Source organism: Rhinolophus hipposideros (assembly GCF_964194185.1).
Source record: "Rhinolophus hipposideros genome assembly, chromosome: 19".
NCBI lineage: Eukaryota > Metazoa > Chordata > Mammalia > Chiroptera > Rhinolophidae > Rhinolophus > Rhinolophus hipposideros.
Genome location: NC_138065.1, coordinates 6,489,404 through 6,506,155, shown reverse-complemented (window position 1 = coordinate 6,506,155; position 16,752 = coordinate 6,489,404). Strand labels below are relative to the sequence as shown.

Sequence of the window (16,752 nt, the reverse complement as noted above, 5' to 3'; positions counted from 1 at the left end):
TGTTATCAAAATGGGTTTTTAAAAAGTAGTAGTACTAGAACAAAACAAAGAATAAACCACCTCACATTTACAGCTCATGAGCATATACCACAGTTAGTTGTCTCTGATATTTTCAGCAGCTGACTTAAAAAAAAAAAAAAAGGAAAAAAAAAAGCCAGACATAGAAAACAGTTCCAAGAACAGGGTACCACCCAGTAACCAAAACATTCCATTTCTTGGTTATGTAGTTTCATGCTACACCTAAGTTTATTTTAGAATATTTTAAGCTTATGTTCTCCCTCCTTGACCTTCCAAGTTTGCTGAATGTTAAAAAGAGAGGGGCTATGATTCGTTGGCATTTCAAAAAAAAAAAAAAAAAAAAAAGGTCCAGTCTAAGGCTTATGTATCTTTTAAAAAGCCACAATAGGCATGCCTTCAGGCTATCCAGTGAAGTGGGAACGAGCATGGGCTCCAGAGTAAGAATGCCTGGGCAGAATCCGACCCAGCGTGCACTGCTAATGTTAACCTCATCTCTCTCAGCTCTGGGTTTCTCATCAATACTATAGGAATGATAATAGCAGTGACAATTAAATGAGATCAGGCACGTAATGGAATGCCTAGCTCAAAAGAAATTCTTAATAATTGGGAGCAATTCTCTCCTCACTACCCATTTAACAAAAATGCCCCTAATATCCTATCTAGCAGGAATTTTTGTATATTCAGGTGACTGTTACTTAATGTTGGAGAAATGCATTTCAGGACACAGAAGTATCTCTGGGGACCAGCAGCAGTGCTGGGCATACGAGTGGGAGAGCTTCCGTCAGGCCCATTTTCTGAGTGTCTCTCACTGCCCAGGGAGTAGAGTGACTCATGGGACCCGCACCCACCATCGTACAGCAGGAGTGAGGATTGTGAAATACAGAGGAAAGTAAATTCCTGGCAGGCGACAGGCAGACGTCCCTTTCCTTGCTTTCGGCTGCCTTCTGATACCATCGTTTAAAGAGCTCTGAGCGAAGCTAGTCACACTGGTTGCAAATGACCACATGGTATTTATGAAAAGGTAACATCACATATAGGTTAGTGCCTGCCTGTATGTGGCACTCTCTGGAGGACGGGCCCAGTATATGCCCTCTGATGTCATTAACAAGGGGCCTCGGGTGTCCTCAGGAGTCTCTGGCACTGTTTGATCAGGACGGTAAAAGATAAAGGTCATCTGATTAACAACAAATGAGAGAGAGGATGTGTGTGCATTTGTGTGTGTGCACACGTGTACGTGTGTAAATGCTGTAGCTGCTTATAATTTAAGAGGAATTATAAGCAGTTTTATTTTAGGCACTTCCTTCCTTCCTCCTGGGGGGAAAATATATCACTGGTGGCAGCCAAATTAGGTGGGTCCTCTCAAGTTCTAGCCTCATCCAACAAGCACCATAGAAAGAAGTTCTCAGAAAAAAAGCATCGAGATTTTGCATAGACTCAGCTTGGCTGTGCCTTCACGGAAAGCATTCCCTACTAAGGGTAGAAAAATCAAGGTGGTTTGGAAGCTAGATAACTCAAGCATAGTGACAGAAGCTTATAGTCTGACTAGAAATTCTTTTCAGGTAGCTATACACTATGGCCTAAAAACCCTACCGAATGAAAAGTTTCATGGTACGGTATAGAAGGCCTGTAAGCAGAACACCGATCTGGAGACACACAGGAACAAACATTTAACCTTCCAAGAGACAAAGAAGTAGGAAACATTGGAAAAGTAGTTTTCCGTTAGATGCCCTTTGCCCAAAGTGATGGGGCTGCAGGTGGGTCCTCCCAATAAAAAGGAGCATTACCTGTGAAGCCTGGTGAGCAGACACAGCTGTAACGATTAACTCCATCCATGCAGATGCCATGGACACAAGGGTTACTTGCACAGTCATCAAAATTGATTTCACAATTAACACCTGCAAAGATAAAAGCCAAGCGAGACCGTGAAATATTACCGCAGAGATACCAATGGTATCTCTGAGTGTAATGCTGGGTATTAAGAATCTAAGCGTATCCAGGCATCCCTGGGGAGAGTAAAACAGCAGCTCTCAAACTGCAGTCCCCAGGCCCCACCAGGGGACCATGAGGTCAGAATGATCCTCGTCACCCTACTAAGCGAAGAGGTGCCTGTTTCACTGTGTTGGCATTTGCACTGATGGTGCAAAAGCAATGGGGGTAGGACTGCTGGCAACTTAGCCGGAATTAAGGCTTCGGCACCAAACTGTGGCAGTGGTCACTGTATCCCTCACCTCCACACACACACAGTAAAAACCAAACAAAAAGACAGTTTCGCTTAAGGACGACTTTGGTGAAGCGGTCAAAATGATTAACTTCATTATTTTATTGTATCTTGATCCTGGAGTCTACGAGGTTGGACAATTAAGTTCACGCACTTAATTGCCACACCTCGTATGTTGACTGTGCTGGGTGATGAAATGGAAAGTCTACGTAAAGCGATGCTGTGGTATCTGAAGTACAGAGTTGTCTCCAGGAAAAGCAGCTATGTGATTGAGTTTTGAACTGAAGCAGTTGCTTTTATCACGGAGTCCCATTTTAATGGAAAGAACGACAGACAGACAAACCAGGGCTACTCAGACCCAAGGATTTAGCTCATATTAAGTGAAGAAAGCAAGCCTGTCATTTCAAGGAAAACAAGTGACTGCATTGTGCTCCAAAGATAAGATTTAAGTTTTCACATGAAAATGAGGATTTTGGAACTTGTACCCACCACTGTAAGCTTGAAACTGACAGTCACTATTCTGGGCTAAAATTCAGGATAAATCTTTACGAGTCTGGTAACCCCCTCTTGGAATATGCTGCTTCCTCCCGATTTATTTCCCTGTGAACTGCAGAATTTGGCTATGTTATGAAAGGTTTAATTGAACATATGGATAAATAAATGGTAGGGATATGCTAATCACATTGTTACCATTATTTTGTAAAAATACTCATGATTTTTCATTATTTATTCAACATGAATTTAGTGTTTTTTTTTTGTTTGTTTGTTTTTTTTTAGGTATCATAGAAGAATACTTTTGTAGTGTAGAGAGTCTGAAAATAAAGCCTGGTAATAAGGATTATAAACTAACCAATGAAACTTCCATGACAAAATCCCATAATTTTTATTCACTCACACGTTGTGTTAATATTTATTACTAACGGCAATTACATTAAAAATGTATCGAGCCATTATATGCAAAGCACGCTGCATCTCCCTTTACATAACTTTTCTGTCCACTTCTCCCTTAACTGCCAAATCAAGTTGTGTTGCACCTGCTTTATAACAACTTGTACAATTACGGCAGCACAGTGGGACGTGAACTTGGTGCTCTGGACACGCCACGCTTCACCACATCATAACTGGTCACTCCGTGAATAAGGAGGCTGTATTGCTTCACTGGACACAAAGGAGACAAGAGTTTCCACACTCCTGTATACAAGTGCACCCCGTTAGGACATGTGTCCAGCCCTTGGCTGACAACCCCATTTACCCACGTTCCACCAAACAGGCCCCAGAAAGCCATGGTGGTCCAGTATGACTCCGCCCCCAAGACCATGTTTTATCTGAGCAGAGACAGCCAGCCCAAGCTGGGCCAATGAGATTTCCTCATTGGAACGTAGGACTATGACCTGTGGGACCTCTGGCCTGCAAATGGCCCTGCTTCCTGCTAATCTCCGCAAAGCCTTATTGTTCAAAACTCACTTGAAATCCGTAAGATGCTTCTTGTGCTTTCCCTAAATTCTTTCTATTTCTCTGTTTTGTAGTTGTTGTTTGTTAATAATTCTTTAAGTTAGTCAAGTTGGATTCTGTGACTTGAAACCAAAAAGGAAAACTTACTTAAAACAGTTTCCCATCACAAGACCGCAGGTGAAGAAGACACCAGAAGTGACTTTGGAGAGTACATCTCATGTTCAGGACGCAGTCAGTGAGACACCGGCTCTAATTAGCACTTTGTAAAGTATCCCTTCTGTCTATACACTCACCCAAACCCCAACCTGCCAACTTAGGACCATATTATGACTGCGTTGTGAATTCTGACTCTAGAACTCGAGGGTCTGTTCATAATGATTGATCGAATGAATCCTTTCACGCAGACCCCTATGTGCCTGGTCTCAATCCACCCATTACAAGATTTCTTTATGTCGCCTGCATCTCTTTGCTTTAATTCTCCTGACACCCACAGGAATAAATCTGGCAGTTTTCTGAGAGATTCTGGGCCTTTCTTTTCTCTGCTGCCCGCACACCACTCGTATTTACTTCTTGCCTTTCTAGTGACAGCTACTTACACCTTGCCTGCGCTGTCCTCCCCAGGGAACACACCTGATACATCCTGGCATGCTGATATAATCACAGAGCAAACAAGTGCTTGCTAACCCACCACTCACCCAGGTTTCCAGTATGCTTGTTATAATGGGCATGATAGCAGGGCCTAAAACAGCCCCGCCATTCTAAAGGCATCCATTCAATTGCTTGTAAATCTCTCAAATTTCTTTTCGGACTGCAATTTCTCATGTCTGGGGACCAGCCCGGAAGCAAATTGCTTTTGGAAGGTTTCACAAAGATCTATTCAGCCCTTTTAGTGAGTTATCTAAACGGGGGGTGGGGGAAGGCATTTTCAACTGTGAAGGCATGGCATGTTTTTCATATGCTTGAGCAACTCAAAAAGGACTTTGTTTTCAAACTTGGCATGTACGAGGTCCTGGAGGAAGACCAGGGCCTTTGACAAGTTTGAAGAAATGGATTTGGAAATAACAAAATAAAATGAGAACAGCTAACTACCTCCCCCACCTCTCCCCCGTCCCTGGGCCATTTTCCTTAAATTGAGAACGAGTTCTCAATAAATCACTCCCTGGTATGGGCAGGTTCCCTTCTAACAACGGCACACACTAGTTAATCTTCCACTAATACATTTTCCTTTGATCTGAGACATAGTGCTTCTCTGTCCATTAACCACAGTTGTGACCATAATGACTCCTCGAATAAGTAAAACAGAATCCAGTAAGACCTGTGAAATGCTGCTGCCTGAGAAAATAATTCAACATTTCCCCAGCAAGGAGTAGCATGCCCTCACAGCCAACAAACAGTCCTGCTACCCGGCATCAGGAAATGGCAATGAACTCAGGATGACAAGTGTTGGGCCTGCAGTCTAATTTACAGTGACTGGGGTGTACTGCAAAGTCTGTCCTCTCCCTCACAATCCCCCCAAATGCCCAAGCCCACCGGAAACAAATGGCAGATGCAAAGGGTTAAAGACAGTGGACTCAGAAATCGAGAGAAAAGTATTGGAAAGATGGGGGAGCGAGGGGAAGAGGAAGGCGGGGGAACCACCAACTTCATTAGTCTGAGTGCTGCGGGGGTTAAAAAAGAAAAATAAAAACCCACAAGGAAATCAAGCCACAAAAGCAAGAGGCTTTTCAACTTTAAATACTAATTGCAATATTTCTGAAGTGGCGTGACTCCTTTGAAAGACAACACATACACAAAACCGGCAGCTTCCTAAAGCCACCGTCTCTAATTTCTTCCCTGGCTAGTGCCACCTCCCTCCGAGATGTTTCTGGCCATGGCTTTGGCTGTACTTCCCAGAAAAAAAAAAGGACGATTTTTTTTTTTTTACGTATCTAAGCATAAACCAAGAAGGTCTGAGACATCTGTGTAAATGGATTTTGAGAAGCGGTGAAACCTCCAAAGGGGACGTAAGGAGAGCGGGCTTACCTGATGTGCCCGGCTGGCAGTTGCACTGGTAGCCATTTACCAGGTCAATGCAGCGACCCTCATTTAAGCAAGGGCTGCTGTAGCACTCGTCTATCTGGTCACTGCAGATGGCGCCCATGTAACCAGGGTTGCAGATGCAGGTGTAGGAGTCAATCCCGTCTTGACACTGGCCGTGGTGGCAGGGGTCGGGGTCACAGTTGTCAATATTCTCCTCACACAGCACGCCAGTGAATCCTTGGAAGGAATTTTACCGGGGAGACGTAAGAACCAAGGCGGATACTCGGCACCTGGACCGAAGGGTAGCCATGCCCCTCATCCTACCTGTCCCACGCACCGCCATTCATCCTGCAGCCAGTGAGCGGATAAATTAAACTACTTGCATTGATTTAAAAGGCAGGTCTAGGGGGTTGTGCTTAAAAATGAAGGTTTTCAAATCAGATTTGTAGAATTCAAACACCTTCTCCTAAACGATCTATGGTTTCGTTGTAGAGATGCTTTAACTGCCTCTTCAGCTCATACTGGGCTTCAGGGGGAATAGCTCTCGATATTTGTCCTCTTTACACTTATATTCCTTCCCTCCCACACCCACTACATAGGTACTGCATTAATGGTTTCATGGACATTATCTTCTTAGAAGTCAGACAGCTTTTCTTTATTCCTCTCAACCCCTCCCAGAGTCCTTTCCATACATAGTGAGTTTTCAACAAATACTTGAATAAAATGAATGAACAAGTTATGAGCATTTAAAAGAAAAAGGGACAAATAAAACTTCTTCATTCAACATTACGTCTCTTTTTAAACATTTCAGTAAGGCTCTCTCCTCCCTTTTAAACACGAGTTCAAGGTTCTTCATCTCTCCCCCGGAAAGGTTATTCTCTGGGAGCCAGAGGATGACAAAATCTAGTCACCAACCGGAGACAACAGTTTGTGAAAAGAGGAGGAAGTTAGCGGTTCATCTGACAGGACCTAATCTAAGTAGGCTTTATTAGTGGTGATGTCCTGAGACTACGGAAATATTAAATTCTCTGAGTTTATTTTTGTGACTTGGTTTGCTTTTCTGTGATCAGATAGAAATCATGCACGTGATGTTTAAGATCCTTTAAGAACCCATTTTCTAAAATAAGAAAAATGTCTTGAATTAGATTCATGACTCCTTTCTCTCTTACGCAGAGGGATAAAAAGGAAATTGGCAAATCACCTTTTCTAATAATTTCTAGTCCTTCTCTATAATACTGGTCTGTGCAGAAGCAAATGTGTCACAGGGGATGTTTGGCATATTCAGCTCACTTCCAAATGAGAAATGTGGCCACACATTTGTAAACAGACGCGTTTTGACTTCAGTAGCGGGAGTCAGAGACGAGGACCCAAACTGTCCCAGACAGGGCGCTCTCTCTCCTGTTCAGATACACACCTGCCGCTCACTGCATGAGTCATCTTTCGTGCAGTAAACCTCTGCCTTTGCACACAACTGCCCTTAGATTTCTGGGCCTTTGTTCAGTCACTTGCCTCAAGAAACACAGAGACAGGCCTCCCGCTGAGAAGCCCCAATGAAAAATAGCTTTCAACTGGAATTCTTCCCTTTCCCAAAAGACAAGTCACGCCAGCTGGAAACTCAGCTCTGCCAAAATCTGGACACCAAGTGTCCAGGCCAGGCCACTATTGTGCTGGAGCAGGAGGCAGGTGTTGTAGAAGGAAACAGTGCAGAACATATGCAGGAAGAGGATGGCTCTAAACACAGCAGCCCCTGTTATGGGACTGGCCTCGTAGGGCAGTGAGAAGAGGACAGACTCCTGTTTGTTCAGGTCGGCCTCCCAGGGGAATAAAAGGTGAGGAAAGCCTTACCTGTGGCACACTGGCATTCGTAGCCATTCGGGTGATCGATACACTTGGCCCCATTTAGACAGGGAGTACTGGAACAGTCGTCAATATCAATCTGGCAGACTGGCCCCGTGAAACCTTAAAAGGGAACAGTGATAGCACAAGTCAGAGGATTATCCTATGTCTTTTGTTACGGTGAGAAGGATGCCAAAGAAACATTGGGTGAAGTTACCGGCAGGGCTTACACCAATGGGTCAGCGAAAGTAGAATTATTCTCCCCGAACAGGTAATGGGGAGAATTGGGAGAAGCTCAGGCCATGGAGACCACCTGTGCTGTGTGTGTCTCCACCTCTGCGTCTTCCCCACACAGATTCCCTTCTAGTTAAAATAGGGACTGAAAGGTCATAGGTGGCACCCTCAAACGGGTGTGTCAGAAGACCTGGGACCTTCTCTCTGAAGAAACAAGAAGAAAGGCTACAGTCTGTGGCAGAACGTTTGCCAAGTCTTCAACAGTAGATTTGGGGAGTGAAAGGTGAGGCAGAGCTTTCTCTGGAAAAAGTGACTTGTGTTGTCCGTTTCTGGACCCAGGGCTGAAATGTCTGAACAGAATAATCTCACAAAGGGGTTTCAAGAATATGACCCTAGGGGAAAAACATAAAATGCCGAGTAGCCTAAAACTAAGGCTTCTATGAGGTACGAACTTTGTGAAATCCACACACAGACAGCGAGGTCACGGGCCATTCAGAACAGACTTGGACTTCTGGCCACAAAGGATTTGAAAGACACACTCGCTGACCAAATTCCCCATTTCTGTGCACACACACTCCCATTCTGGAGGGCTCCCGTTAATGACTTCCTCATGCCCAGCCCACACACGTTCTCTCCCTCCTCCCTTCCCTGTGGTCAGTCCATTTTGCGCTTTCAAAGAAAACAGGGGCAGGTGGTGGGCACTTACCAGGCGGACACAGACACTGGAAGCGATTGACTTTATCCACACACTGCCCATTGTTCACACAAGGGTTGCTCTGACATTCGTTTATCTCCAGTTCACAATGCACACCTTTGAAACCTGAACAAAACGGACCACACAAGTGGCTCAGAAAGAGCGAAAGGCGCATTCTAGCCAAGAAAGCACAAATGTGCAAAGATGACTACATCCGCGACGAGCAGAACATTTCTGCAGAGGGCAAAGGGGGCTCTGCCACGATGGGAAATAGTGACCGTTAGATCGGATGGGAATGCTCAGGGACATCAGGTCACTGCGGAGAGAGGGAAGTGGCGACCTCCAAAGACACTGGCAGGGCCCAGCATGCCATCAGAGGCTGCCTGCACTCCCTGACCAGCCCAGGCTTTGCTTTCAGCAGTGCCAGGGCCATGGGCTCCCCACTCCGTGTTGGTGAAGACCAGCAGAGTTCGAGATATCGCTGCTCTCAGGATGTAAATCAAGGGCAGGAGGGCCTCCCGAGGCCAGAGCGGCTAGCTAGCATCCTTAATGAGGCAAAGCAGCCACTGTCAGCCTTCACTATAAGATGGATTGAGCAGTGCTCTCTGAGGATTTAAGAAATGGTCTCTGCAGAAGAGTTCCACAATACAACCAATGAACCTGTGTACGTCACTGTGGATAAATGGTAAGTTCCTATATAATTATGGGTTAAATGAATTTCCATAATGGGGATGGTATGGTTCTTTGTAAAATATAAGGGAATCAGGAAAGCTTGCTATTGAAAGGATTCTTATGGTAAATTCTTTATTGAATTAAAGAGCATTTGCATAAAAACAATCACTTCTGAACTTTTCCCTTACATGCAACTCATGTTGACAGAGGGGCTTATTTAATTTGGTCTCCACAGCTCTAAGAATTCTAACGCTGCCTCTCTCCTTAAGGGTCCTCTTGGCTGGAACCCCTGTTTCCTTGGGAATTAAATGCTGACAGAGCTCATGGAATTGCCGCTGTCTATAGAGTGCCCCATCTAAGAGAGGTGCAGTTTGGTGCCTCCAGCCCAGACCCCACACACCAACGGGTGCAAGTACCTGGCATGCACAGACAGGTGAAGCCTCCAATCTTATCCAGACAGGTGGCGTCGTTCTGGCAGGGGTCAGAATGGCATTCGTTGATGTCCATCTCGCAACGAGGCCCTGCATAGCCCTTCAGACATTCGCAGTGGAAAGCACCATCTGTGTTCACACATTTTCCTGCATGCTCACAAGGGTTGCTATTGGCTGGAAGAGACAAGCACCAATTACAGGGACCAAAGCACTCAATGGAGCTTCCACACAAGTGGACCACAGAAGTAGGTCTGCTTGTGACAGCATTAAAAGGCCAGGCACTAAAAGTCTGCTTCTCAATTTCCTATTTTCTGATTCACACATTGATTAAATAATAAGACTAGGGTAATCTCAACTCTTGTGCGTTTCTACTGCTCTTTTGACCAAACTGTCACTAAGGTAGGGCTTTATATTAAGAATCAAGCATAGACCTTCCATATAGCCCAACTCCCAGAAGAAAATACATGGTTACGCTGAAAGGTTAGTTGTAAACAGTGGGTACGTAACAGGGGAGATCTGATGTTGGGTAAAACGTGCTCCTAGAGGAAAATGTGCTTCGGTTTAAACACTTGCTGAGCTCGACAGACAACATGGGGAAGAGGAAAGATTCCGTGAACTCACCCATGGTGCACTCATCCACGTCTTCAGTACAGTCGGCCCCTTTGTAGCCTTGGGGGCAGGTGCAAATGTACTGCCCGTTCAGAGGGTTGGTGTCACACAGCGCTCCCTTGTGGCAAGGATTGCTGATGCATGCGTCATCCAGATGACATAAGAGACCTGTCACAGGTTGGGGCAAGAACAAAGAGAAAATGTCCCTATACTTGGGGAAGAGTTGTCTCTTTCATGAAGGAGGGAAAACCTTACATTGGCTCATGAAATCCAATCTGGAGATTGGATTTTATGAAGTGGCGGCCACTTCTCCTCTGCCTGATCCTGCCTCAGGGACATGCTGCCGCCAGCAGCCAAGCAAAGAGCTTCTGCAGACAATCCTAGTTGTCTGGTTCTCTGACTAACCCGCAGTCAGACCTTTCCTCAAGGGGAGAGTCATAGCTGCAGCCATAAAGGGAAATGATTAGATGACAGAGATAGGAAAATGGGGATATCTTCCCACGGTGCTAACAGACTTAGCAAATAAAAATAGAGGATGTCTATACTCTATTCAACAGGATTTTCAGATAAACACCAAATAATGTTTTACTCTATGTCCCAAATATTGCATTCATCCTCTATTACTATATTTGGCAACCTGCTTTCCCAAAATCATGCTACCTGCTGATCATGGGGCCGCCAGCATTTCACTAGTCTCAGAAGGAAAAAACAGCCAACCGTCATCAGCCTGTACTAGGTCAGCCTTTTAACAGTGTCAGCATTCTTGGCTCAAGTGCCCTCAGCACTCTGAAGATACTATTAAGCCCCGTGTTCTGCGCGGTTCACATGGGAACTGGATTTTCCAGTCTGCAATTAGCTTAAGAACAGGTAACTAAGGCTTCTCCTACAAAGCTGGAGGCGGGGCTCTTGGAAAGGCACAGCTAGGAGAACATTTCAGAATAGCTGGGCCCAGAGTTCTCTCACCCAAGCTATCTCCTTCCATCGCATTCCGCCCTTCATCGCTCACGACTTCTAGAACTAGAAGCTGTTACACTGGGAGAGTAGAGCAACGTTAACGTTGCAGTCAGTAAAATCCTCCCTGACAGGACTATTGCTACAGACACTGAGAGCTGAAAGGCACTTAACTGCGTCTCTCCTGCTCACTCCTTCTGAATAAAGACATTATTTCTTCTTCAAACAAAGTCCCGAAGTCCATTAGTCATTTTTGTCTCAATTAGTCATTTGTCTCAACTTCTGAGACATTAATCTTAATTGCTGAGGTGCTTTTCAGCCTCAGACCTGAAGGTCAACAGAGGCTCCCCAGGGAAGAGTAACAAACTTTCATTTTCTTAGGATGAAGAGCTAAGGGACACAGACTTGAGATGAGAGCGAAACGTCCTCAGGAAGAAGACTAACTTCATAACACTGCGGCTAACGATGACATTTCAAGAACAATCCTGAGCGACCGTTCTTACAGACGGTCGTTAAAAGGACACAGCTATGGGGATGAGAGAGAAGGAGGCAGAAAGCCCGAATGCTCACCGGCCCCCTCTGTCCTTCTGCTGGCCTTACCTGCCTTTCCTTCCGGGCACATGCAAGAGAAGGAGGCCACCCGGTCAATGCAGGTGGATCCCACGGTGCAGGAAGCGAAGGCACAGTCATCGATGTTCTCGCTGCAGTCGTCTCCACTCCAGCCATTAACACACACACAGCCGTAGCCTCCATTACGGTTGGTGCAGGTGCCGCCATTTTGGCAGGCATTGGGTTGCAGCAGGCACTCGTCCACATCCTCGGTGCAGAACTGCCCTTTGGGGGGAAACGTGCCTTGGATTAGGGCTCTTAAGTCTGAGAGGGTTCGTCCTCTACCAGCCCCCACACATTCTTCACCCTCGTGCGACTTGCCTGACATCAAGGCAAGTAGCACTCACTGCAGATGAGGGCCTCACGTAAATTGTAAGCCTTCCACGTGACATTTACTCTAGGCAGACCGTGTACAGGAGTTGCTGTCCCTAGGAACTCTGACACCACGAGGATTTAGCCCACCTTTCCAAGAGAACATGTCTTTTAGGGTCCTGACTCAGTTAAATTCCTGGGACAATGACTATATAACTGAGAAGAGCGAGGAGAGAAGAGCCTAAGAGATGAGTAAGGAAAAGAAGAATGAGAAGGAATCTAAAAGTCAAAATGTTAGGGCAATTGTTCTATATCTTGACTATCAATGTCAATATCCTGGTTATGATATTGTGTAGTAGTTTTGCAAGAGGGAGGCTTGGTAGAGGGTACAGGGTACAGGGTATCTCTCTGTATTAATTAATACTTATTATTGCATGTGAAATTACAGTGATCTCAAAATAAAAAGTTTAATTAAACATGAAAGCAAGGGCAAGCAAAGGTAGAGAGGAGAGATTAAGGACAATAAAAGCCATGGTACAATATGGACGTGAAAAACACAGCCAAGAGAATGAGCCTGGAGCAAATGGTGCTCAGCCTGAGGCAACCAAGCTTTAAGGATGTGGATTTGCAGATTAAGACGCAAAAAGTCACCCCAATGCAAGAGAAGATGGAAAAAGGATCAGTATGCTCTGCCTGAAAAAGAGCAAGCTGGAGAATGCAAAACAGGTGAGCACATATGGACTTCCTGCAGGTCACTAAAGGGTGGGGGGCTGTGGCAAAGGCTCTCGGGCCCCATGACAAGGAAAAAGTGCACGTCAGCAACTGACAAGCAAGCAGGTTAGTGCCAGGCCCGTTGATCTGTTGATGAATTGGCTGAATACTCTTGACTATGTAGATGAATTGGTCTCATTGGAGGTTTTCTAATACCGGTTTAGAGAGCTGTCAAAGGGAACTCATATTCAGGTCACCTGAAGTCTCTAAAATACAACCCAACAAGTGGCTGAAACTCAAAAATACCTCGAGGTTTTTCTTTTTTTGTAAAAGAACTCAATGAATAATTCAGAAAGGCATTCTGATGAAGAGACCGCTTAATAAAAAAAGCGCATGACGCTTATACTCAGAAAACGCCGAGGCTATCCCTGGTCCCCAGAACACCTGACGATAATTCAACCGGCTCAAGTACTTTCAGAAAGCCTGAAGTGTGCTCAGCTGTGGAGCCATCACTGTTGGCAGGAGCTAATTGTGCCTGATTTAATCTAACGGACCACCCATTCTTTACTTCCATTATTACACCATTCTTTACACCCATATTACAGAGCCAACACCACTCTACTGCACTTATTTAATTGTATATCTCTCATCACTTGGCTGCAAGCAAACTGAGCTCCTCAACTATACAGGAGATAATTTTTGTTAAAGTTCAAGCACAATGCGTGGTTCATAGTCGGCAATCGATGGCTTTGGTTTCCTTTCCCAAGAGTGCTCTAAGAGGTAAACTGACTTGCCTAGTGTGAGGTGCCCTGCACGGAAGGAGCTGGGATTTCAACTAGACCTGCCCGCCTCTAACATTCTTAACCTTGAGGTGTGAACCTGACCATATCACCACCACCTCTGCATGTCTGTCTCCCAAGAACACAAAGGCATGGGGAAGTGGAGAGGATAAAGAAGAAAACGAAGATCGAAATCATGACCCACACAGTTGGATGGCTGGAAAATCTCCTGATTGCAAACTACTATGCAAAACTCAAATGTACGTTTGGGTAGAGTTCACCAGTTTTTGAATGAGACGGCTATGTGAAGGTGAGATACCTGCACTGGACACCCTACAACTGTCTCTCTGTTTGATAGTTTGTTAGCAAATCACCTTGATCACACTGGCGTACACGTGATTTTCTATAGGATGGATCATTTTTCTCTGTTTCAGGCACATTTCTCTAGAACCGCATTCCTTCCCAGGTTCATTTCTGTCAGAATTTTCTTCTCCTCCTCATTCGAGTTCTATCAACTAGTTTTTAAGTGCAGAAAGTTGAAGACAGTAACCCAGGCGGCCATGACAACTGTTTGTTCTCAAGTTCCCAGTAGCACGTCTGTTACCTAGGAGAAGGCACTGCCTGCGCGCCATCACCCTCTTGGCCCAGGAGGAAACCAATGCCAAAGCCTAAAACTAAGAAATGGGAGGCTTACAGAGGTGAGGTAACCTTCCCGAGGTCATAAACCAGTGAGTGGGAATGCTGGCATTCAAACCCAGCTCAGGCTGACTCTAAATCTGTGCCTTTTTCCACCGCGGTCACTGTATCCAGCCCTGCATTTGATCAACAAGATTTGCAGGCTAGGTCCCTGATCCTTGGGTCTTTTTTTTTTTTTTTGTACTGGTATTTTATTTTTTTATTAGTTTCAGGTGTACAAAACAACATAATGATTAGACATTTATACCCCTCACAAAGTGATAACCCCACCACATCTACGACCCATCTGACATTGTATGTTGCTATTACAATATCATTGACTATATTCCCTATGCTGTACTTTACCTCCCGTGACTATATATAACGGGGGTGCCAAAAAAATGCATACAAGTGGACACTTTGGTTAACGTTGCTCAAGCAGTAGTTCGCCGTAATCAGAAGTGTCTGGACACTGGTGGGAACTACTTTGAGCACCTCTTGTAATTGCAGAAGTCAAATGTGACTTGTATTCATCATTTGTTATTGGTATATATCAAGTATTACAATTTTTTTTAATTAAATTTATTGGGGTGACAATTGGTAGTAAATTTACATAGATTTCAGGTGTACAATTCTGTATTACATCGTCTATAAATCCCATTGTGTGTTCACCACCCAGAGTCAGTTCTCCTTCCGTCACCATATATTTGATCCCTCTTACCCTCATCACCCACCCCCCCACCCCCTTACCCTCTGGTAACCACTAAATTATTGTCTGTGTCTATGAGTTTTTGTTTCTCATTTGTTTGTCTTGTTCTTTTTGGTTTATATACCACATATCAGTGAAATCATAGGGTTCTCTGCTTTTTCTGTCAAGTATTACAATTTTAATACAGATTTGCTTTCTTAAAATGTGTGTACGTTTTTTTTGGCACTCTCTAAAATGATATATATATATATGTATATATATATGAGGTATATATGTATTATATGTATAGTTGACATTCTAGTTGACTCATTATAGTTGACAATATTATTTTATATTAGTTTCAGGTGTACAGCACAATGGTCAGGCATCTACACCGTCTATGAAGTGATCCCCCCAATAAGTCCCATACCCATCTGGCACCCTATATAGTCACGGGGATCCTAGGGTCTTAAAGCACACTGAGAAGGCCTGGAAGCACGAAACAGTTAAAGGACACCCTCGGTAGAAATGAATAATGGCAAAAGGTCACTAAATATTGAAATAAGAAAATTTCTCGGTGATCGTCTAGAGGGGGTGGGTACATTTAGGTCACCCAGCTTTTTCCACTGGGCTGGAGGGAGATGCTCGGTGATAGTGGTAAGGTTAGATTCTGAAGATATCACAATGATTGAAGTGTGTAGTCTTTGTCTGGGGTTTAAAAAGAGAAAGGTTGGAGGTTGTAAGAAGCTTCGAGTTCGACTATGAATTCTGAACTTGATACAACAAGCAAAGGGCAGTTGCTGTAGATTCATGGGTGGGGGAAGACATGATCAAAACTGCCTTTGAAGATCAGTCTGCCAGTAGAATATAGGAGGGACTTAAAGCAAATGACTTTCTGTTCACAGGGAGAGAGGGAGAGATCACTAAGTTATGAGCGACCTAGCACATAAAAGCCTCTGGTGAAAAGGGAGAGCTGCGTTGTCCATGTCCTGCCAAGCTACTAAATCTTCAGTCCCAACAAGTCTCAGCATGTGCCATCACCTGTCTTAACACACACACTTGGCTGGTCAACTCCCAAAATATGCTGTACGAAGCTCAGTTAGGCACGTTTTTGAGGGCATCAATTATCCCTGTTAGTAATCTCACCTCGCAGGTGCTGCCATCTAACACTGGCACTAAGGCAGTGGGCTGTAAGGCCCTTCTCATTTTCTATGTGCGAAAGAAAGAGAAGTAACTTGTTTTGAGAAACTCCCTTTTCTCCTGCCCCCGTGAGTCTAGACTACCTTGGTAGGAAATGTCACACTACCAAATCCTTCGCTGGTACCTTAATTGCTCAGCGCCTCCTGTACCTACTGAGAATTCTCTGGCTGATAGTTCTGCCTCATAAATCTATGTCAAATACATATCTTCCCTTCACATATTTTATTCCAGCCAGGATGGCTCACTGTTGGTTCCTTGAACATGACTTCCTTCCAATCTCAGAGCCTCTGTATATCCTGTTCTCTTCATCCCAAATATGTTTCCCCCTCTTCTTTATATGGCTACTTCTTTTTCATCCTGTGACTTCTTTTATAAGTTAGGTAGATCTCCAAATTCACATCTCCCATTTTTCTCCATCATTGCATCTATTCCATTCAATCGTGTATCAAAAGTTGTAATTTTACATTTATTTACTCTTTATAGGCTCTGCCCGTTAGATTATCATCTCCACAAGGGCAGGGAACTGTGACATGTCAGGCACTGTAGTAGGCATTTGGGATTGATCGGTGGTAATCTAAACCCTAGACCTTAGAGCTCATCTGAAGTGCTCATTTTACAGATGAGGAAATGAGAACCAGAGAGGC

At 44.5% G+C, this 16,752-nt stretch overlaps 1 protein-coding gene across 1 annotated transcript in view; it reads right to left on the bottom strand.

Moving 5' to 3' along the window:
• NOTCH2 (notch receptor 2) overlaps positions 1-16,752 on the bottom strand; it is a 147,850-nt gene that overhangs the window by 43,558 nt on the left and 87,540 nt on the right. Inside the window, exons 6-12 of the mRNA XM_081026861.1 lie at positions 11,735-11,968; positions 10,196-10,351; positions 9,560-9,748; positions 8,484-8,597; positions 7,553-7,666; positions 5,711-5,944; positions 1,803-1,913 (exon numbers count right to left, since the gene is read on the bottom strand). Coding sequence (XP_080882987.1) covers positions 1,803-1,913; positions 5,711-5,944; positions 7,553-7,666; positions 8,484-8,597; positions 9,560-9,748; positions 10,196-10,351; positions 11,735-11,968 — 1,152 coding nt within the window. The remainder of the gene's footprint in view (positions 1-1,802; positions 1,914-5,710; positions 5,945-7,552; positions 7,667-8,483; positions 8,598-9,559; positions 9,749-10,195; positions 10,352-11,734; positions 11,969-16,752) is intronic.